The sequence below is a fragment of the Trematomus bernacchii genome, unplaced genomic scaffold, assembly GCF_902827165.1.
Source record: "Trematomus bernacchii unplaced genomic scaffold, fTreBer1.1, whole genome shotgun sequence".
NCBI lineage: Eukaryota > Metazoa > Chordata > Actinopteri > Perciformes > Nototheniidae > Trematomus > Trematomus bernacchii.
In genome coordinates, this window is record NW_022987648.1 from 19,272,033 (window position 1) to 19,294,579 (window position 22,547).

General features: G+C 39.9%; 2 protein-coding genes across 5 annotated transcripts in view; one reads left to right on the forward strand and one right to left on the reverse strand.

The window, feature by feature from the left end:
- The first annotated feature begins 2,001 nt into the window (after positions 1–2,001).
- Positions 2,002–16,205, forward strand: srpx (sushi-repeat containing protein X-linked). Its single transcript, XM_034134586.1, has 10 exons — positions 2,002–2,208; positions 7,525–7,581; positions 9,639–9,827; positions 10,832–11,008; positions 11,654–11,780; positions 11,892–12,013; positions 12,278–12,457; positions 13,663–13,796; positions 14,926–15,047; positions 15,552–16,205. Exons 1-10 carry the CDS (start codon positions 2,148–2,150, stop codon positions 15,733–15,735), a joined length of 1,353 nt encoding a protein of 450 aa, XP_033990477.1. The 5' UTR covers positions 2,002–2,147; the 3' UTR covers positions 15,736–16,205.
- Positions 16,206–16,790: 585 nt separating this feature from the next.
- sytl5 (synaptotagmin-like 5) overlaps positions 16,791–22,547 on the reverse strand; it is a 36,743-nt gene continuing 30,986 nt past the window's right edge. For all 4 annotated transcript variants that reach the window (XM_034134428.1, XM_034134429.1, XM_034134425.1 and 1 more), the window contains 7 exons: positions 22,141–22,319; positions 21,569–21,671; positions 21,322–21,483; positions 21,126–21,234; positions 20,405–20,543; positions 19,599–19,807; positions 16,791–18,969 (listed from right to left, as the gene is read on the reverse strand). In XM_034134428.1, the coding sequence (XP_033990319.1) occupies positions 18,827–18,969; positions 19,599–19,807; positions 20,405–20,543; positions 21,126–21,234; positions 21,322–21,483; positions 21,569–21,671; positions 22,141–22,319 (1,044 nt within the window). In that variant the 3' untranslated portion in view covers positions 16,791–18,826. The remainder of the gene's footprint in view (positions 18,970–19,598; positions 19,808–20,404; positions 20,544–21,125; positions 21,235–21,321; positions 21,484–21,568; positions 21,672–22,140; positions 22,320–22,547) is intronic.

Sequence of the window (22,547 nt, forward strand, 5' to 3'; positions counted from 1 at the left end):
AGCATCGAGCTCATCATGTGAGTGCGACTCCAACAGCTAATGTGTTCCTTCTGTTGTCAACGCATCCCATTAAAAGACAGAAACCCACAATGCATCAGTCTGTCTCTTATTACTTCATCACTTACTGACGCTGTCTGCGATATTCATTTATCTTTTCACATGTGGCCAAAATAGATTGCCTTTTTCCTTTTTACCACAGTTTAGGAGTGAGTATCGACGGCAGCATGTGTTGCATGTTACTAGAACTAAACTACAATGCCCACGTACATGATATCCGCAGTAACCGAGTGAATCCTTGTGTTTTGTAGAAGAAAGTTGGCATTGCTCTTTCTCTCAGTAATGGCCTCACAATGGACCGTTTTTAACAATATTTGTGATCAATATCAAACCACACTAAAGGCTACATTTATAATGACAAAGCACAGTGTCCTTGGGTAGAAATCAAAGTTTTTAAATGCTGAAACCTTAAAAGAATTCAAAAATATATTCCAAGAAAACACCAGATAAGTGCAAGTGTGGTTGTGTAAACAATAGTCAAAGAAAACAAAAGCCAGAGACAATCGTAGTCTGAGATTATCGACCGTAACACCACATCAAAGTGTCCTCCAGATCCAGGTGAGCAAAGATGGAGTCACTGTTTCTTCACCTGACCCCTGATTAAGGTCTAATTGTTGGCTGAGCCTCCTCTGTATAATTACAGCTCAGGAGATCCTCTCGCAGTCACTTTATCACCACACACAACACGCCTTCCCTTCCTGTTCCCGTCAGTCTAAGAGCACTTCATGTGTGGACTCGCCCCCTCGCACTCTGCTCAGGGTCAACAACCTAACATCAGCTTTCATCGCCCCCTGTTATTATGCTATTATTAACAGAATAGCAGTCTACCTGATTATTATCAGTCAAGACAGGATTGATTTCATTATGGTAACTTCAAAACATTTCATTTGAATAGCGTAGGAAGGAAACGACAGGGATCCAACTCTGAGATCCAAAACACTGTTTACTGGTAGCTGCAGGATGCACCATGTACTGTGTGTTTTCATGTTGTTCATGTACAATACGTAGTTGTTCAAAATATGAATAACAGAAACAATTATTTTTATACCAAAATCACATCCTGGTGAAACGTTGATTTGATTTCCTCTTGATTAAGAAACAGTACCAGTTAAACTACATGACCCCTTAGAAAATAGCCCTTTTTGTAAGTAATATTCATTTTATGATTTTCTTCTATGCAGCTAATTACTTCATGACTCTTAAATGTATTTATCTTGAGACATCGAGGCCTCGGGCCCTCAGTCTGGTCACCCCTAGTTTAATTTACAACATTGCAGTATCTTATAAACACTTTGTGCAGATGCTGCAGTAAAGTACTGTAAATAAACGGAGTGTATCGAAGCAGTGTAACTAAAGCAATTAAGTACACTACATACTTGTGACATACTTGCACTTAAGTATTTCCATTCTGTTATTTAGCCTAATAAACATTACTAATACATATTGTACTTTTAACAACACTGGGCTACACTTGTTGGAGTATCTAAGTTGGCTCCACATTGCCAAACTGTACAATTAAATGTTCTTATACATTTGTTATGAAGAAAAACAAAATAATATATAATTAAATAATACAACACATAAGCTATTCTCCATAATGATAAACCCTGATTTCACTATTGATAGGCTACTTTTAGTGCATTTTCCTGATTAAACTTCCTTACTGTTTAAACATTTTAAATTAAGTGAACATGGTGTTTCTATTTTTACTTAAATGAGGGATCTGAGTAGCTTTCTTCTTCCACAACCGAGAAGTAGCCCAACTAAGCACCTCAAATTGTAGGCTCCTTATGTAACTAGTAGCTGTGGCCTAAATGGTGTCTACTGCTGAGTAGCCTGAGAGGGTTTACAAATGAAAACTGGGGTGATTTGCATGATTTTCTCTTGCGGTGATACTCGGGTGGATGTCACAGTTTACCCACAGGGGCTGGCACAGCCTCTCTGGCCCGCCTCATGCCGTTATCCTGGCCTGACTGTTTGGAGAATCCTCCCTTGTTTCTGGAGCGAGAGGCGGGCCTTTGGGAGGCAGGAATGCGCTGGAAGTCTTCCTGCTCTCCCTCCTCACATCCTGAAGACTCCCGCTCCTCGACATGGACATGTGGCCGCTGGTGCTCCTGTTCGTGCAGCTCTGCCTCTGCTCCGGGTATGAAGGTAAGGAACCGACAAAGACCCTCATTCACCCCCTGGACAGTATTAACACTGCTGGTGTGTCAAACCGTTTTTGTATTAGATTGTCTGGTGGAAAAGTATTATATCTCACTTATTTGACATTAAACTTGTTGTGTTGGTATTGTTTTTATGACACGCATGCATGTGAGGCTTCTTATCCTACAGCTGTTTTTTGGTGAACTGCGGTTGTGTTTACGTGGAGGGGGAGGACAGCGGGGGGAGTGCAGTGTGCATCTGGGGGACGTTTCTGTGCACAGAGCTCAGTCTGTGCCTGTGGCAGGCTGCTAATGAAAGCCCTGCAACTGTAGTGTAAGTGCTATGTCAATCTTGCCCTTTACGTATACTTTCACAAGAGCAACCTATTCATCGCCTCTTTGATTTAATCTTCTACCAAAGAGAACCACATCTTGAAAGTGTTTAAAGTATGTTACTGACAGAGGTGGGAAGTAACTAAGTACATACTCAAGTACTGTACTTAAGTACAATTTTGAGATGTTTGTACTTTACTTGAGTAGTTCCATATTATGCTACTTTGTACTTCTGCTTTACTACAATTCAAGGGTAAATGGTGTACTAAAAGTACCACACATTCATTTAATACATTTAGTTACTTTACAGATTTGTATGAATGATGTAAAATATAATCAACACTTAAATTAGACGTTAGTTCCACCTGGAGTAAATTAACATGGTACCCTGCAGTATACAAAGTCATTACAACTAGCTGCACCTTTACCAGCTTTGATAACACTTTAATGCATCAATTATTATAATCAAACATATAATATATATATTATTCTGAAATTGCCCAATCTGCATAATGAGTACTTTTACTTTTGGTACTTTAACTATATTTTGATGATAATAATTTTGTAGTTTTAATTGAGTCACATTTTGAAAGCAGGACTTTTACTTATAACAGAGTATTCCTACACTCTGGTAATTATACTTTTACCCAAGTACACGATTTGAGTACTTCTCCCACCTCTGGTTACTGATAAGTTTCTGTTCTGGTGTTGAGTAAACACATAATCACTGACACAAACACACGCACACACGCACACACTTAAGTGGAGCATCAAGGATACGTTGATTAATCATATGCAGATCAAACCCAATCTGGTATCCATTTTTGTAATGTGAGAATTTCCTGTTTTTGTTTTGTTTTCCATCATATTATTTGAATAACGCGTGCGTGAGTGTGTAGTCACAGTGGTGATGTGCCTGTAGATGGTTTGAGAGTGTCTCACTGCTGTATGATCATCATGCAGGCTGAAACATGAACACATGCTGCAGAGCAGATTTACACTTACACACTAAAAACTGCCTGTAGCTGACAGTAAGGACTCTGATCTGGTCTGTACTTATGTTAGGGTTAGTGTGAGTGTGTTTATGAGGAGTTTATTTTACAGTGGTGTGTTTGTTTGTTCTAGTGGTCAATTACCCAAATGACTTGTTCAGCATGCCTTGAAAACTGGGTGGCAGTGCACAAGAATAACTACTTTTGGGTTCTCTTTTAACAATGGAAATCTTTTGCCTGAGTTCTACTTTGCTTCTTACACTTAATCTTCCTCTACACTTGAAAGCCTGATCACATTTTCCATGAGGATTCTTGTGCTGATGTGAGTTAGGGGCAGATAAATCCTCCACACACAGGGAGCCCCTTGAGGAAATGCCAGCAGGCACCATCACTCTGGAGAACAGTCACTGTAAGTGTTCAGTTGTGTCTCTGCCAGGAGATGAGAAACACTTCACAACAACGTAAATCCTTAATAGTCACAAAGAAAAAACAAATAAAACGAATCAGAAATTAACTGTAAATCAATGAAAAGCAAAGTGGGTATTTACCGCTCTGAAGTGCATTCAAAAACACTTTATTTTTTATTATATCGAGGACTACAGTGCACTCTAATATGTGTTTGTCTTGATTGAAAACTACAGCTCAGCCTATTAAAATGTCCCGCATGTGGAACTGGACAACATTACTTTTGCCCTTTTTAAATTACGGAATAAATCACATTTACAGTAAAGTAAAAGCTTGTTTTACTTTAAACTGGTAATTGGTGTGAGTGAAAGAAGATGAGAACACAACATGAACACATTGTCACAGTATATGAAGTTTATATGGCGAACAGTTATCAAACAGTGCCTTTTTAACATCAATCACACATACAGCAACATATGTATCTGGGGTGTGATGAATTTAAGTCCAATATTCATCCTCCTTTGAGCTCTGTGTTTAGTATCCCCCAACTCCTGAGGGAACATTTGTAGCTGCTAAATGCTACACCGTTCCACCACAGACCTTTTAGCTGAAAAGAGCTGCCTTATTTTGGAAATGACGCTGGTGCGAGAGTGTGTGGGCATTGAGCTAAAAGACAAGACCATCATTTACAGTCGATTCATCTTCATGAGCGATCCCTTTCACTTAAAACATAGTCATTTAATCCATCGATTTAAAAGTGCAGCTTTCAGTGCAGACAGATAAATGCCATATTCACAAATCACCACCATAATGAGTTTCTAATCTGAAAACTGAACACTTTTATAGATTCATAATTTCAAATTAACTCTGCTAACAACCTAGATGCAATAATAAATACAGTTCGATCCAGTAGAGTGGTGAGCTATGGGTTCATCACTATAACTAGCAACTGCGGTCCCTCATTGTAAAGTGTTATTGGAGTTAAAAACAGCATCAGTTTGAACCTCAGGGTCAGAAATTGATGATGTGATTAAAGAACCAGCAGCAGAAATGTTGGTTCACAGATTTAATTGGACAGAAATCATTAGTGCACTAAAAGGAGTTACATAACCCTGTTATACTGCTGTGTTGAATTGAGCGATAAAGAAATTACATTTATTGTTTGCTCTCTTCTGCTCCGATTGCCTTTAGCTATACTTCAAGAGAAGATGAGCATCCATATAATGACAGTTTATATTACAGGCCTGCAGAGAAAGACTAATTGGAATATCACGCTCTGTAATTTAAAGGTTCATTCACTCCCAGAGGTTTGTCTGCTTCAAAGCCTTCAACGCTTTCTGCACTATTAACATTTTGACATCTTTCTCGCTAAGATCTCATTTGAAGTAGGTGAGCAGGAATATGAAATCACTGCCGATCCCACTTCAGCCTTCAGACGAGTCTCATATCATATTTTCTTTTCTTCGGTTTGTTTGAAACTGGAGTGCTTTTACGAACAAAGGCCAAACCAGACCGAGCCAATTTAATCTAAATTGAGATGCAAAGCTGAAATGCAGTTTCAGGCCCGGATATTCAGTCCAACCTGCGTCACCTGTTGGCAAGAAAGTAACAGCAGCTCTTTTTACAAAATGCAGACAAACACATTAAGGATGTGTCAAGGAAAAGTGGATAAGTCTTTAGTTCTGTCTTGCTTGTTATTGTTCACATGTTTCCTGTTCAGGAGTGAAATAACTCTAAACTGCTGTTAATAGTTGGCCTGGATGTGCCCATGGAGGCTGGTGTGGCACAATGATGTACAATGTTATTATTTTAAGATATGTATAATGTAGTTTGGGGCCGTTTCTTACCCGGTTAGAGTGGTATTGATTACAGGCTCCTCTGCTTGAAGGGGGATTATCATTCATCATGGATTTCATATCAAACCTGATGTTTTTTATATCAGATCTAATGCTCCTGCTTTAGGATTAGGACTTCACTCTATGCATTCAAGTACTGGATTTGAGTGAACTGAAATTAAATAACAGGACAGACTAGCAGTTCTTAATGGACATTATAGATAATATATCCTACCGGAGAAAACATCTTATCATTCTCCTCTTACTACATAAAGGTGTCTGCAAGTTTGTTACTATTCTATAGCAGGGGGCTGTTTCTCTGACTATATAAATTGTACTTGTTTTGTGTTTATTGTAGCTGTTGACAGGAGTCTATCAAGTTTTACAGTCTGGTTAAGTTAAATTGTTATTACGATACATGACTTCGCCCCTAAATACATTAAATGTGTCCAAATCTTAAGCATTATAACTTCTGTCTGAAAAATGTAAGAAGTAAGTCACATTTTTGGTAACACTTGCCAGCCGATCACAAACAAGGAACTGCTGTCTCTCATGGTGTAAATTCCTGTGTTTTGTTTGCTTGGAATGGCTGCGAGTTGTTACAGAACTGATCCATTTTCTGCTGCATTTGGCTTTAACTAATGCTCACTTTGAAAGGGAGACACACACACACACACGCACACGCACACGCACACACACACACACACACACACACACACACACACACACACACCTGTAATTAGTTTTCCAAACCTTTCGCTGCCTCCCTCCCTCTCCCCATTAGGAAGCAGACACTGAAGTTTTCCCAATAGGCAGCTAAATCTGACTCACTCAGTATGTGGGTTTGCTCGGTACAATTCATGCGGTGTGATCTGACTGCTAAAAACCTCAGAACTTTTTTATGTGTGTGTGTGTGTGTGTATTAGACAACTTGCGGCATTTTGGTCCAGACAGCTTTAATTAAACTGACAGAAAAGCCATGATGAGGAATGTAGGGACTCTTCACAGTATCGGGTTCAATGGCCAACATGCGGCTGATACATGAAGCTGAAGGAGGCTTGAACACTCTTCCCTTGTGGATCCTGAACAGAGGACACATTCACACCGGGGTTCATAACATCCCAGGGCCAAGGTTGAACACCCTTCCCCCTACATTAACCCCTTCCTCACCTGTGTCCTCTTTCATTTTTGTTTTTACTGCCTCCTGAACCCCTCCCTTATTCCTGCTTTCCTAAAAATAATCCCCCTTGCTCATCACAATTCCTCTCACGTATGTCTTTTACCAATATCGCTGTGCCCTCCTCTCAGCCCCCACGGAGACATATTTCAGTTCTCCTTGGATGCTTCTGTTTTATTGTTGAAATATATATTCCCTCAGTCTGAATGCTCTGTGCATTCTTACAATGGTAAGTATTATCTATGCATGGCGTTGATTTGGAAGAAAGGTTTCAAAACCAAACGAATAAAGAACAAAGCAAAAACGGCATACTGGATTGAGCAGAATGAATCTTTGTTTTGAACAGATTCCTTTTTTCCAAACCAGTTGGAAAGGATTGATCTTTTGTGATTTATTCATGTGCATGTAGTCAGTCCAAAAGATCCAGATCCCCCACTGAGTCTGGTTCAGATGAAAAGTTAGGCAACATGTTATTGGTGATCAAGGTCAGTCCAGGACAGTGCTTTCAAACATTGCCTAACATCTTGGATGCAGCTCTTTTTGCTGTGCTAGTTGCTTTTCTTCCTTTCTTTCTTCCCCAGGGTCAGGACAATACGCCCATGGAGACGACGAGGACTGGCTTTCTCGTAGATATAAAGGTGAACACATGCTCAGTTTGACACTGTCAATACATACAGTACATGTATTCTGAAACGTGACTCCATATCTATTCAGAGACTGCTTATCAGAGTTAACAGAGTTAACCAGAGTTAACCAAGTTCCTCTAGTCAATAGTCAGAATAAAACAGCAGTGAGAGCATCATTATCTAATGTGAGTTATTTCAGAGTAAAACTGACTATATCGGCGATGGTCCTTTACAAAACAATTAAAATAAAATCCTTCAGATTGGTAAACACTCGTAGTTTTCACCCAAACCTCCCTCGACAGCTTTGAAAGATCAGAAACCGAAGGTCAGAAGAGAAATAAATAGATGGAGAAAATGTCAAGAAACACCTGTGACCTTTTAAATTCCCCTACTAGCTGCTAGTAAATCCCACTATAGCAAAAAGTTTGTATATGGTTTCCCCAAATCAGATAGGAGTGGATTCAGAAGGGATGTATTTTGATTATGCACTATTTTCACATATATCTAGAGAATACAAAAACAAATTAGAATTAAAACTTTTATTTGATTGTGTCTTTTAAGAGGCATAATCAACTCCAGGAAGTGCAGCCAGTTTTGTTACGTCAAAGCAGCTTCCAGTTTATATTCGGGGTCAGTTAGACACGGAACATTATCGTCCAGGCCAAACCAAACAACCCTTGTGTAAAAGCTCACATTTTATTTTCTCGTACTCCTTGGTTGTGGAGACTTGGCCGACACAGAGAGAGAGAGAGGCAGCAAGGGGAGGTTTGCTGTGTAATGGATAGGCTACTCAATTTTTGTCCAACTGGAAATTAGCCTAAACTGTTCTCTCCAACTGTGGGCATGTGTGTGTCGGTCTACAGAATGTTTGTCCTGAGCCAGCATGAAATAAACTGCAGATTTGGATTTCACTGTATTGGAATAAGAACCATGCGGCCCCTCAAACTTGGCATGAAACAAGGAATTTATACACACGCTTTGTAGAGATGGGAGGAGGAGAAAAGTAAAACTGAAACGCAGTTATCTTATTAAAGTATTAGTTTATAATTTTGGAGAAAAAAACACTTTCTTGATTATAAATTGATGAGAAAATAGATACCAATATCATAGAATATCTCATAACCATACGTGTTAGCTTAGCTTAACATGACTGAAGATTGAGGGAAACAACTAGCCTGGCTCTGTCCAAAGGTAACACAATTCAACTCTAAAGGCAAGGCAAGTTTATTTACATTTTAAAATGCTTAAAAGCAGTAAGCAGTGGTAAAAAGAAAGGTCTTGCCTGGATTCGTTTATAGAGAGTAGTGACATTTGCGGCGGACCTGCTGTTTTCTGCTAGTTTGTTCCACATATATAGAGCTTTTAAAAAACGCCGCTTCTCCATGTGTAGTTTTGACTCCGCGGACAGAAGTCCCGTCCCAGAAGACCTGAAAGTTCTGGATGGGTCATAATGTAAGAGGAGATCAGAAATGCTCATAAAACTTTTTTTTAACCAGTCATATTTTAGCTGGTAGGTGAATTTTGTTACCTTTACGAACAGCGCCAAGCTTGTTACTGCAGCCTGTTTACAGTCCTTGTGCTAAACTGACCGGCTGCTGCAGGGTAGCTTCAAATAAACTCTACAGATACAACAATATTACCAGTCCCCATGTTTTGGACAGACCTAATCTAGGGATGGAACAAATATCTTTGAGCAATAAAGAACAGTACTTTTAACACACACCGTAATCTCACTCTATCACACTCACTGTTAAACTTAAGTGCTCTCTTCCCATCATTATCTGGATTTTTTACAAGTAAGAATATCGTCTATCTTCATGAGACACTGTTGGACTATGGAGAGTAGCAGATAAGGTAACAAGAAATCCTCCGTATCAGTCTGAACTCAGAGGATGGGAGGGTTTCACATTTTAACACTTATATAGAAAGGTCTAATCTTTAATAGTCCTCAGGTAAGTGCTTATCATTGAATACTTATACTCTCTCACTCCAAGGCTGTACCATAAAAAACATATACTGTACTTGCAGCAAAGGAAAGGTCAGAGCAGCTATCTTTCCTCTGCTTTCAGGGACACCGTGGTGTGCGCCCATTAAGTTGAAACATGGAGACGTGAGCTGTCGCGCGCCCAGAGGAGAACACTACAGGAACGTGATGGGGACTCGCTGTAAAATCCGCTGCAAGCAGGGATACGAGTCCCAGAACTCAGAGGTGGTGTGTATGGCCAACAAACACTGGTCCTCTAACTACGCCTGCCGAGGTAAGAACTGAACACACACACGTCTCATGCAGCACATACAGGTTTTGCCTCATGTAAAGTAAAGTCAATTCTTACATTTTTGAACAAGTTTACACCGCAGCAAAAATAGCATGTCCTGACTTTTTCTTCACCGTTGGACTTAATATAACTGTCTTTATCGTTACTTTATTGGCCTAGTGTAGTTGAAGTTCAGGAACTCTCAAATTAATTAATGTTAAAAAACATAACATTTTGAAACACTTACATGGGTCAATTTATTCCACGTGATGCCTATACATGGCAGGGTGTTCAAGCCTCTTTGAAAACAGTAATTACCCCACGGGAAACCACTCCATGGAAAATGACTTCCACTTTACTGTTAGCAGGGTTGTACTTGAAAAAAGTCAGAAAGCCGTGCCTAATGGACACACTTGGGGTAAGATAATAAGAGTTGTCAGATTGTCATCCCCCAATCCCCAAAACAAAGACCATGGATTAAAAACATACTAAAAAAATACATTTCATGCCAGATTTAGCTATTATCCATCTGCAGCTAGTTTCCATCTGAAATTCTTGGCAGGTACACACAGAACAATAAAAGCTTTAAACATTTACACGCAACACATTCAACAGCTCTATGTCAAAGACAAATTTACCAGCATACATCAACATACCGCCAAATGTATTCATTACATCCTGCAAGCACCTTGTTCAAGGAATACTGACCCTTTATTCCCTGTTTTTTAATTTAGGATATTGATTTAAGATTACTAAGACTACACTCTTTATTATGTCTATTACAACTGGTTTTCTATTTTCAAGCTAAAGGGTTCTCCTAGTCATTTTAGTTTTGAAATAAGGAAGACAACCAGTGAATGGTTGATTTATGAATTTTAATGGAAGACAAAGTTGGACCACTTTCATCAGCCCAAATGTATTGTATGTACCTGAAGCAAAATAAGCAAAGCAAATCATCCCTATGCTCAAAGCAAACCCTTTAACTACACTGAGATTTCCTCTGACAGAGATCCGCTGCCCCAAGCTGAGCATGCCGGCTAACGGCGGGTACAAGTGTTCGGACGGATCCTACTTCAACTCTCGCTGCGAGTTCATCTGCTCCCCTGGATTCAGTCTGAAGGGCTACAAGACGGCAACCTGCCAGTACAACAAGGTGTGGAGCGCTGACGTCTCCACCTGTGTTGGTAAGACTGTGTGTTGTTCTTTTGTGCATGGATTCATCTCCCACTGAGGACTAGAGGCTGCAGAGTACTGAGCTGCAAAAACACATGTTACAGGGGATTACCTGCTGGAGGCATAATGTTAGCTGCAGACTACAGAGTATTCCTCATAATACAAGGTTATATGATTGATGTTTGGAAAAATACAAGCCTCTAGACATGTACACAGACACACAGGGATTTGTCTCTCGTCACCATGAAATGATAAATGTTTTTCACATCTTGCAGCCCTTAAAGCTTTGTGAAGTGACATTGAGTCTCCTAGGAGTAATTATTGACTTTACTTTGTTTTTGTTTTGAACATGTACTAGGCTACATCACTTCTTTAAATAGTGGAAACTGGTGGGGCCTCTAATCATAGGACTTTTAATGCTATTGAACAAGGAAATCTCAGGAGTTTTTGTTGGAAAATTGTGCCACAGGAGGGACGTTAGTCTCTTTCAGAACCAACAATACATGAATGGATTAAACAGTGCTTTCATCTGCTCTAATGTTAGCTGCAAAATTTCAGATTACAGGGATAGAGTCCACATTTAAGCATTAGTTTACATTCAAATGTTGACTTTTGTTTACATTTTACTTACGTTTTCCTTCTCTCTCTCTCTGTAGATATGGATTCTCCAAAGATTAAGTGTCCTACTGTGAAGGATAAGTGGGCAGAGCCAGGAAAACTGACAGCGAGGGTGAGCTGGGACACACCCGAGGGTGTAGACACTGCAGACGGCATCCTCACAGAGTCAGTCTCCTCTCCACCTCTCTTTTAAGCTGTTTCTCCCTTGTCTGTTAATATGCCACTCTTAACACTGAGATCACAGTGAAAGATTAAAAGAGAGCCTTTATTTTTCAGTGTTATCCTGAAAGGGAAAGTTCCAAAATCAGACTTCCCGGAGGGGCTCCATAAGATGTCCTACACTGTGTTTGACCGTGCAGGGAACAAAGGATCCTGTCGTTTCACTGTCAGAGTGCGAGGTGAATTAATCAAAGGGTTCTGATAATGAGTGTCAAGCTGCATTTTTAAGGAGCATTTTATCTTATCGGTTAATACTAAGAAGTAAGACCTTGAATAATGTCAAAATAGAGACTGTTGTAACAAATGAGATGCTGTTGTAACCTACAGGCAATAGTGCAATATACATGGAGAATATACAGAAGGCCAATCTTCCTCTGTCTTTTTTTATTTGTTTGAATGTGACCTCGCTGCCTGGAATCTAATGGGGCTCTTTTTCTGTTCAGTGCGCCGCTGCAGCCCGCTGTTTGCCCCGGACAACGGTTATATGAAGTGTGACAGTGACGGAGACAACTACGGGGCCACTTGTGAGTTCAAATGCACCGGAGGCTACGATCTGCAGGGCAGCGTGGCCAGAGTGTGTCAGTACGGCTTCACCTGGTCCGGCTTGGACACCACCTGTACAGGTAACGCATACATACTTACATTAACAATCTTTAATTTATCCATTGTTGTTTAGTTGTTTTTTATGCTCAGCAATTTACAAAAAAATACCTAAGAATGCAGCTGCAGAAATAAAATAAAACAAAAAAGAAGACAAATCATTCAAATGTATTAAAAGTATATATAATAACATACAGAGATACTAGATTTGTAATTTTAAAAAGTATTATCTCTTAACATTGGCAATTATTTTTCACTTGGTTTTACAGACTTACATTAAGTCATTATTTTTCATTAGTGGATATCATTTTCCCAAATGTTATTGTTTGTAGTTTAAGTCCTACACTTACTTAACCTGCTCTCTCTATGCCCTTGTGGAAGCTGCATCCTTGCCGTATTGATGTCTTCAATCTTCAAGGATACTCCTAGCACTACAGCCTTGGGATTCATTCTTTAAGATATCTCCATAACATCATCATAGGATTATAAACTTTCGACATGACCAAACAATATGCGAGAAGTTTGCAGGATGTTCCCCACACAGGTTCCTTTGGAAGACTACTCAAGTATTTCCATCAAGGAAATGGATATTTTCTATATATTATTCATCCAGTTCTGTGATAAAGGCCAAATCTGTTCATATAAATGAAAAGTTCTACCATTGGAAAATTGAATGTGGTGATAATTTTTTATTATTTGGTTATCTCAGGACTGGTATTCAGCCACAGAACATAGGCTCTGATTGGGTTTTGTTTTGGTCCATTCTGGCAACATTTTCCACATCTCATTCTCAAAGCTCTGGCTCATTTATTTTTAATTTGTGCTTTCGAGTGGCAATAAACACCACAGTCCTGTGTAAAGTTGGCCTACCTGTGCTAAACTGGTAATATGGGTGAAGCTCAGTGGAGGAGAAAATTGGGCCCCCTGTGCCCTCTATCGATTAGAAAAATCAATACTAGACACCACTCTATTGAATGTCTGTATCTATGAGACATGAACTAGTAGCAGTTTGGAGAGACTGCTGCAGCAAACCATCAGTAATGTATACTCAATGTTACAGGTTCAGTTCACAGTTGAATACACTTCCATTGTGCCTTTGCTCAACAGCCCTAAAGAATCAAATTACGCCTTACCTCAGTGTGATATTGAGTTGTATTTAATCTCGTATGATTGCACTGTGTGTCATATCTCAACACATCACTTAATTGTACATTCAATGTCATCACAGCCATGAACATAAACGTGGGAGTGCGTACAGCTGCTGCACTGCTGGATCAGTTCTATGAGAAACGACGGCTCCTCATTATTTCGGCGCCAACGGCTGCCAATCACAATTACCGCTTCCAGATGACTAACTTACAGGTGAGGCACGACTCTGGGAACATGAGCTGTATGAGGGGGGGCAGGATCGTAGAGAAGAGTTGATGTAAGGTCCTGCTGCAGTGATTCGTGTCTCCACTGCTGCTCACACACAGGACCGCAGTGTGACTGTGTTTCTCCCTCGCTTTGCTGCCCAAGTGGGACAAAGCAGTGAGGCAAACAAATAAGGCAATAGGGTGACAGGGTTTGTTGTCCACAAAATGTCAACACGATGAATAAATTGTACTGACAACAGCTTTGAAAAGGTTTATTCTGGTGATGGATGTTTCCACGGATCGCCAAATGCCGTTAAGTTGGAGCTGTCTTTAAACACCTGACCTTTTAAAGCTTTCGCTTCTCATCTGAGACAACACGTTAAAAGTTTGTGAGCAACCTCAGTGATCAGGTTGTGAGTTGTCTGTGTGTTTCATAGCATCATTTGTTTGCCAAAATTCGTTCATGGAGTGAGGATTTTCTGCCGTTATCTATTTTATTTCATAGTACTGTAATATTGTTTGATTTTGGAGTGTTGCTGGACCAAACCGGACCTTTTCTCAGACGTCACCTCAAACTTTTGGAACTCGAAATGTTAAATCGTGTTATTAGTTAGATTACCTGTAACTGTTACATGTACTGCTTTAACCTGATTATAAAATCCAGAATGTTTGAATTAGCAAATATTTCTTTAAAAAAAGTTTAACTGCTCGACAAAATATGCCTCCAACTTTACTAAGATCTCCATTCAGAGGATTTAAGTTTCCACATCACAGTTGTGTAGGCTGCAGAGTGAGCCATCAACATCTTGAACTCAGTTTTAAGGTGAGTTGAGAGAAACTTTCTCCCCCTAGGCAGATAAATGTGTAAGCATCCTTAGTTTTAAACTCTGCACACACATCATTCTGCACAGTGAAAGTGAAAAAGTAAAACTCACTTTTGACTGCAGGTTGTCTTTAATTGATCATGCAAGTAATCGATTGTTACAGCCCTGGTGTTCTCTATGCCCACTTTGGTTCACATTTGTTTTATATCCTCCATGAAATAAACTGTGCTCAGGTTTTTTGTCTGCATAGAAATCAATAACAGAGCTTCGAAACGCCAAACGTATTGATCAGTTTCTTTTTTCTGTCCTCAGCATGCTCAGTGTGGACTGGACCTGAGGCACGTCACAGTGATTGAGCTGGTTGGGATTTACCCTGCTCAGATTGGCCGAATTCGGCACAGACTGCTCACTCCGGCATTGTCCCTGCAGATCAGGTACACACACACAACCACACACACACACAAATTCATAACATTCATCTGAGTGCTGAGAGCCAAGGACCAGTCATGAATGTCCTCGTCCTTGTCTCTTAGTATTCAGATCTTTTTTTAAGTAGTACAACACTTTGAAAGTACTCCACTACAAGTTAAAGTCCAGCATTCATAACCTTAAGTAAAATTGTGTAAATATTTCCAGAAACATATACTTAAACTAGGTCAAGGTACAAATTCTGCTAAAAAATATACCCTGTCATTTTTTTCCTATTTGTTTTTGGATTAATATTACTGCTGCTATAATGTACACATGTTGAATTTGACTGCTTTAAATGTTTATGGTTGTGCTCATTTGAACTCCCTTATATACTGTTGGCTAGTTAAATCTGCAACGAAAAACATACTTAGTGATTTGTGGTTCTCACTAGTAAAGTATAACACTTGAGCGAACATACTGAGTTTCTTTTACTTTGCTGCTCACTGAAATTATGTGCCGTTTCCTAGGTTACAGCTCCAGATTCCTCAAAGGTCTTTCCAAATGGTTCTGGTCGACAAGCAGGGCATGGATAAGCAGCGCTACCCGTTCCCGATCACGGCGGCTGAATTATTCACCACCATTGACACCTTCCCCCTCCGCAAGGATGAGATGGTGCTACAGCAGGAAGCGGGCCAGAACTGTCAATCATAAAACACATCAACGGACCGTCAGCCATATTTGATCCTTCCCCTCCTCCGTAACAGCAGTCACACACTCCTACCTGTACTCATTCAGGCCTGTTCGCAGAAGGTGTGTGAGGGTGTGTGTGTGTGTGATCTGTTCTGAAGCATTATTGAGGTTTACTTAATGGAAGGGGTCATACAGTACATTACAATCATATTGATTCCTGTGTCTTGTCTATCTGTATGTTTTATTATTATTTTTTAATATTTTCAAAAGCCATATGTTTTACTATTTTGTACAAAAAAAGTATTTTTACTGTATGAACTTGGAAACTCTTCACCTGTCTAATATTTATGTCTCACATCTTTTTTAATAACGATGTACACTCTTTGGAATACTGTGTGTGTTTTATGTACAGGACAGTGATGGTGCTGTTAGTACGCTGTACGTCTACGTCTGAATCTACAAGACACAGATTAAATATGTCTATCAGCGAGGATGTTGTATTCTGTGTGTCAGTGTGTGAGTGCGAGAGACAGGCATAATCGCCTGAGGATTCAAGAGAGAAATGAAAGAAAAGAAGATTAAAGCAAGTAAGTTTTGTCTAAATAAAACAAAAATGTCTTCAGAAAACTAAATAAATATTATTTCCACCTTATGTTTGTTCAAACATCTTGAAAGCATTACCAGAGTCAAGTTTAATTGTTGTTGTTTAACAGATCAACACTTTAGGAAGTACTCTTGTTTGCTTTGTTGCCAAGAGTTCAGATGAACTTATTAATCTGTTCATTCAGATCTATAAAGCTGTAAGGCTCAAATATAAATTAAGCCAGTAGTTAGCTTAGCATAAAGGCTAACCTGGCAATGTTCAAAGGTCACCAAAATCAGCCCACCTCTAAAAGTGTTTAGACTAAGCGCGAGGCTGATTTTCGTTTGAGATGTTGGCCATTTCTTTCTTGGCTATCAATAAAAAGTGATTCAGCATATTCCCTATAAGTATAATTTTCACCTTTTAATTTAACCTAATCAACCATAAAAATAGTTTTATATTTAGTATATTCTCAAACAAAAAAGGCAAACAGTAAATCTATGGAAAGATGCGTTTATTTCAAAATATTGAACATATTTGGGACAAAATAGGTATGAATACAGTGAGTTTGTTGCTTGGAAACCGGACACAACAGAGATAGTACATGCTGTACATTGAGTTTTTTCAGTAGTCAGGTATTGCACAAGCCTCTCATCTATAGTATGTTGTACAGTGAACACCATGTATTATTACTATAATTGTGCAGTGTCTCACTGTTGTGCTCCAGGAGTTCAGAGCAAATGGTTGGCCAAGGACAAGCGAGACAACATTGGCATTCCACATGAGATGGTTGCACAGGGTTTAACTTGAGAATCGTTTTTGTGTATTTGGTGATTCATCACAGGAGGGTGGGAGGCAGAGCCCCGAGCAACAGGACAAGGTGACTGACTCATTATGAGGTTCCCCCTGAGAAGAAGACAGCCGCCTCAGCGCTGACTCACTCTGCAACACGCAGCCTCTGTCTCAGGGGTACTGCTCTTAAAATCACACTTTCTCTAAAATGATGCGATTATCAGTGCTTTACATTATCTTATTTTGTTCTTCTACCTGTTTTATCTAAGACCATGCAGTTTCCATTATCACACTGATGCAGTGTTACAAATGTACATCAATACTAATCTAAATTGTGGAATTTGTCTAGATATTTCCTCTTCTGACAACCAGAGGTGTAAAGTAACTAATTACAGGTACTCAACATTGTTTTGCTTTGAATTCAGTCATCAATCAACAAGACTAGAAGTCCACAGGCATGCCAGCAGCTCAGTAAAGCTATCCATAAAGGAAGCTTTGAGCTAATGCTAACATCAGCATGCTAACATTCTAACAGAAACTATGCTACCATGCTGATGTTTCGTAGTCGTAGTGTTCACCGTCAGGTTCACGAAAGTCTTTAATGTACACAGACTTGGAAAACATGAATGTCTGTACAAAACTTTGCACCAATTCTATTTTAGTAGATGTTGAGATATTTCCCTTGATAAATATAAAATATGGACGAAAGTGTTGGACCAATCAAAGGTGCCGTGCCACAGTGCTGCTATCCATAGAGTATCTAGCGTGGCTACAAATGCTTGATCACAGGAGGGTGGAAGGCAGAGCCCCAGAGACGTCGCATAGCTCAGTTGTTTCAATTCATTGTAAATTGAGACGACAAGCTTTTGAAGTTTGAAGTCGCCCACAGCTCCAGCAACTTTAAAAACTATTTTCAACAAATATTTTTTATAAATTATTGATCAAGTAACACAGTCATTTTCAGTCCTAGTTTATTTTAAAATTAGTAGATATATCTTTACCTCAAGTATAATAATACCAGTGCCTGTAGAGGGATACTCCATGTTGCTTAATTTTCATAAAACGATTAAGAGAGAACGCATATAAATAAAAGATGGATGGAGGACTACTGTGATGTAGGAGAGATGTAGAAGTTCTCTTAATTGCTACTTTTGTACTTTCCTCAGTAATAATAATAATACAGTTGAACATGAAATAGTCACTTTTCACCTCTGTACACAACTGTTTATAAGCAGCTTCATAATGTGCTTCAGACCAGGATGAGCTCTGTGGCGTAAAAAAGGGAATGTCTAAGTCTCTACATTATTGATCTGTGTAACGCCTTACAAAATGGTTCCCGTCAGCTGTAACTGCATGCAGAAATGACTCGGGTTCATGAATCGCAGAGACAAGGACGGACACATCTGGAATCACACATGTGCTTATTCGGCTAGGTACAGTAAGTTACATACAACACATGATTTTTTTTCTTCATATACAGCAGTAAACAGCAGTGCTTGGTCAATACTAGATGCTTTTGAGGGCAGGGGGCTTCATGTGGATGAGTGTGTAAGGCATGACTGGCTGAACAGGGCATCTCGGGAGGAAGGAAGTAGGAAGAGGAATGATCTCTGTTGCTCTCAGTCCTGGGCTTTTACTCTGGACCGTTCCACTTCTCCAGATCTCTCGTCCCGCCTTCACATCACCTCTTCCCCCCTCATTCATTCTCTTTTATCCTCGTCTGTGCTTAGATCCGGCTCATGTGTTGCAACTTCGCATGCTGGATCGAAGCATCAGAGTACACTCATGAGGGACTTCTGGCTTTTCAATCATGCGTTGCCACAGCCGCTGTTCCTCCCCGTATGAGTCCATCCAGTCAACATCGTTCCCGTAGCTTTTACCTTGAGCAGAAAAGGGACAAGCACATAAACATTTGTTTTACTTTGTTGGAACTAATAAAGAGCCCGGAGGACATTGACAATCTCTCAACACTGGTTTTGTATAATAGATGAAGTTAACTTTATAACAAATGAAAGAAGCGTGTGCCCTGCAACCATAAGGGACTTACAAGACATAAATAAAGAATAGGTGTTGTTTTTTTAAATAAACTTTTCCAGGTTTTGATCATCCGTACGTCAGAATATTAAACAGGGTTTCTGTTGAAGCCATTTCATACAACATAGACACTCAATATGATCAATATGTGTGTACAATTCAAAAGAAAATGGGCCTCACTTTCCACTTCAACCAAATCACAACCCTACAATCTGTTTTTTCTTTCCCTGATATATTGAATATCTGCCAACTTCAAAAGCCAGAGGAAGAATACCAGCTCTAAACTGAACAACAACATTCTTTTTTCTTGCAGATAAAAAGCATCAGCCTCCTCAGAGTTTCAGTAAAGCTCTTCAGCCATTGGCAAGATGTGCAACGTTTCAGGGGTGTTAACCACCTTATTTGAAATTCTGTGCAATACAGTGACCTTAAAATGTCTCCAACATTCTTTTCTTTTCCGGAACTTTTTACACACCTGTGCCAGCTCCCAGCCTGAGCCCTCCCAGGAAGACGTTGCTGGCCAGCGCCTCTTTGTCCCACACGGTGAGCTCCAGGCAGACGTTGTTGAGGTCTCCGGGCTGCAGGCCGCAGTAGGTGAAGGTGTGGTTCCACTGCGGGTTCACAGAGCGCCGCTCCACCACCGTCTTGTGCTTGGTTGACTTCTTGCTGTCCGGGAGGAGGTATCTGGAGAAAAAAGAAATGTCAGTTCTCAAATCACATCTTAAGTAAAACAGAGGCTGGCATAGCAACCCTGATGTTCCCTCTACCAGAGTCAGAAGGTGTAAGGTATGGTTTCTTGTTATCATGGATGGTTTCCTGAACAAGGCTACTGGGTACAGGCCCAGAAACGGCTGGACTGCTTACAATAGAACAGCAATCAAATGACCACAAAGAGACAAAAGAGAAAAACTATAACAAAGTGAAGCTAAATCGTACTAAGAACCACAAAATGGCTACTAGTAGATTACATTACATTACATGTTATTTAGCAGACACTTTTACCCAAAGCAACTAGATACAGCTGAGCAACACAACCACACTGTAACACATAAGAACCACAAAGAAAACCAGAACAGCCACAGAGATTGGCAAATCAAAACACAAGAGAAGCTGTAAAGCCGCAAACAGTTGCAAAACTACAGCAGAAACTAAAACATAAAGAGAAGCAAAATGACCACAAAGACACAATAAAAAACAAATGAACCCCGCTTCTTTAAAACCGTTTCCCAGCCTGGCCCCCATTCAAAAGTTTCCAACCCGCCCCTGAATGCAGCGTCTCACCCTTTCACAAAAGGATCTGAAGTTCCTCCAGACTTGACAGCAGTCAGGTTTTTGGCTCCTTTGACCAGCAGCTCGACCATGCCCCCTTTAGGCAAAGTGAAGCTGCTCGCCTTCTTGCTTTTCAGGAAGCCTTTCTTTACTGAGGGAGGGAAGAAAGAGAATACTTCAATTTCAAAGGCTTTGGGTTGTTTACATAAAGAAAATATTTGCTCCACAAACATGCACCTTCTTGGTACAGATGCTAAGCACATACACCCAGGACATGTTCTTGTGATTATAAGCATGTATGTTTTGTCCTTTAAAAAATAACAACCTACTGTATATTTAACTAATAAATGAATTAAATACACAAGCAGCATCAGTGCAATTCGGGACTATTTCTTTCATCGCTGCCGCATCCTAGCAGCAGCAATTAAAAATATAACTGAGTTGAAAAGTTACGTTACACCCAGTTAACAAGCAGCCTTTCAGTGGCAAGTCACTCATTATTACAAACTCCCGCTGTGCAGGCAATTATTGGTCAAACTAAAGCCAGAAAAACATTACTTTAATTTCTAGTAGAGGTCAGAAAGTTTCCCAACAAAGTTTTGTAAAAAACAAGATTAAAAGATCTGGCCATCTTTTGAGGTACTTATTCAAGAAGTGTTTCACACAATAGGAGATACAGTTACAGCATGATAAATAATGTGATATATAATGGTCATCACAGTGATGAATGTACCTTGTACTTGGTCCAGGGGCAGCGTGAGGTTCTTCTCTGCAGGAATGTACTTCAACACGACGGTCAGCTCTCCTTTATACTGCATGGTGCAGTCTATATTGCTCTCCACCTACACAATCATCATTCACAATTACAAAGAAGAAGGAGGAGAAGACAACAACGAGATGCTTGGCAATGTGCTTGTTGTGGTTTCTACCTTAGGCTGCAGAGTGTACCAATCCTCCATCTGGGAATCAAACTCCCAGGAGTCAAAGGTCAGCTCCACCTCTCCCAGGAAGCTGTTGTGTCCGAAGCGGTCGTGGTGCCACACGGAGAGCTGCAGGGTCCGAGTCTCCAGCTGCGAGTGGCTGATCACGTACTGCACAGGAACAACAGGGGCTTCATTATTTAAAATGTTTGAATTCAGCAACTTGAAATCACAGAATACTGTTGTAAATATCTACCCTCAGATTCTCATTGAAGACAGGGTTGATGGTGTTGGCCTTGATGCTCGTCTTCCTCTTGCTCTGTCGTGATGTGTCTGGCAGCAGGTACGTCTTCACATATCTGACAGGAGAGAAACACAGTGGCTCAGTCTGCTCCTCAGATGGAGACGGACACCATTAATCCTTGCTTATACGAACAACGTAAATGATCAGTGGCCCTGTTTTCTTTCAGTAAATATTGAACGGGCAAATATTTAAGACATTTTTGACAGCAAAATTAAATGGAAATAATAAATCGATATAAATAATAGCTATAAAAATACTGTTAAACACTATATATAAAACACTGTCGATAACACTTGAACTAATACTTGGACTTAACTGGTGTATATAACAGTAAGAATATAAAACCAAGATTCAAGAACAACATAAATAAACACAAAAAGAAGATACATCTTTTATACTAAAAAGAGCATTTGAACTGTAATGCTTAGATTTTTAAGCCAGCATTAGGAAAAAAACTGTAAATGGACCTTGGAGTGAAATTGTTTTTTAACCTACTAGTCATGAGTGTTATTTGTTTTTCTTACGAGTCCGTGCGCTGCCTCCTCTCGTCTCCGGTTGCCAGGTTGTGGCACTCCTTCACCAGGACATTGAGGGCACCAGTTTTGTAGCTGTAGCTGATGTTCAGCAGGATCTCTCCGCTCACCCGGGCGTTGCCATAGTCACCAGTCTCACTGTACATGCTCATCATGCTGTTTATACTACTCTGTTGGGCGAAGACCGGAGAGAAGAGAGGGTGAGATGTTAGAGGTGGAGAGGTCAAGGAGAGTTGAACAGGTGTGGAAAGCAAAAAATGACAAATAAAGAAAACATCTGAAGTACCGATGAACGCTGATGAATTACGGTAGAAATAAAGCAACCTTAATGAATTTGAATCTGTGGCAATACATGGTCACGTCAAAGTGATTGTTAGGATTTTAAAGGGGGTTGTATG

Excerpts from the sequence above, each read along its gene's own strand:
- srpx (XM_034134586.1), top strand. The coding sequence starts at position 2,148 with ATGGACATGTGGCCGCTGGTGCTCCTGTTCGTGCAGCTCTGCCTCTGC. Across the intron at positions 7,582-9,638 it reads GCTTTCTCGTAGATATAAAG|GGACACCGTGGTGTGCGCCC; the intron begins GTGAACACATGC and ends CTCTGCTTTCAG. Across the intron at positions 12,458-13,662 it reads CTTGGACACCACCTGTACAG|CCATGAACATAAACGTGGGA; the intron begins GTAACGCATACA and ends ATGTCATCACAG.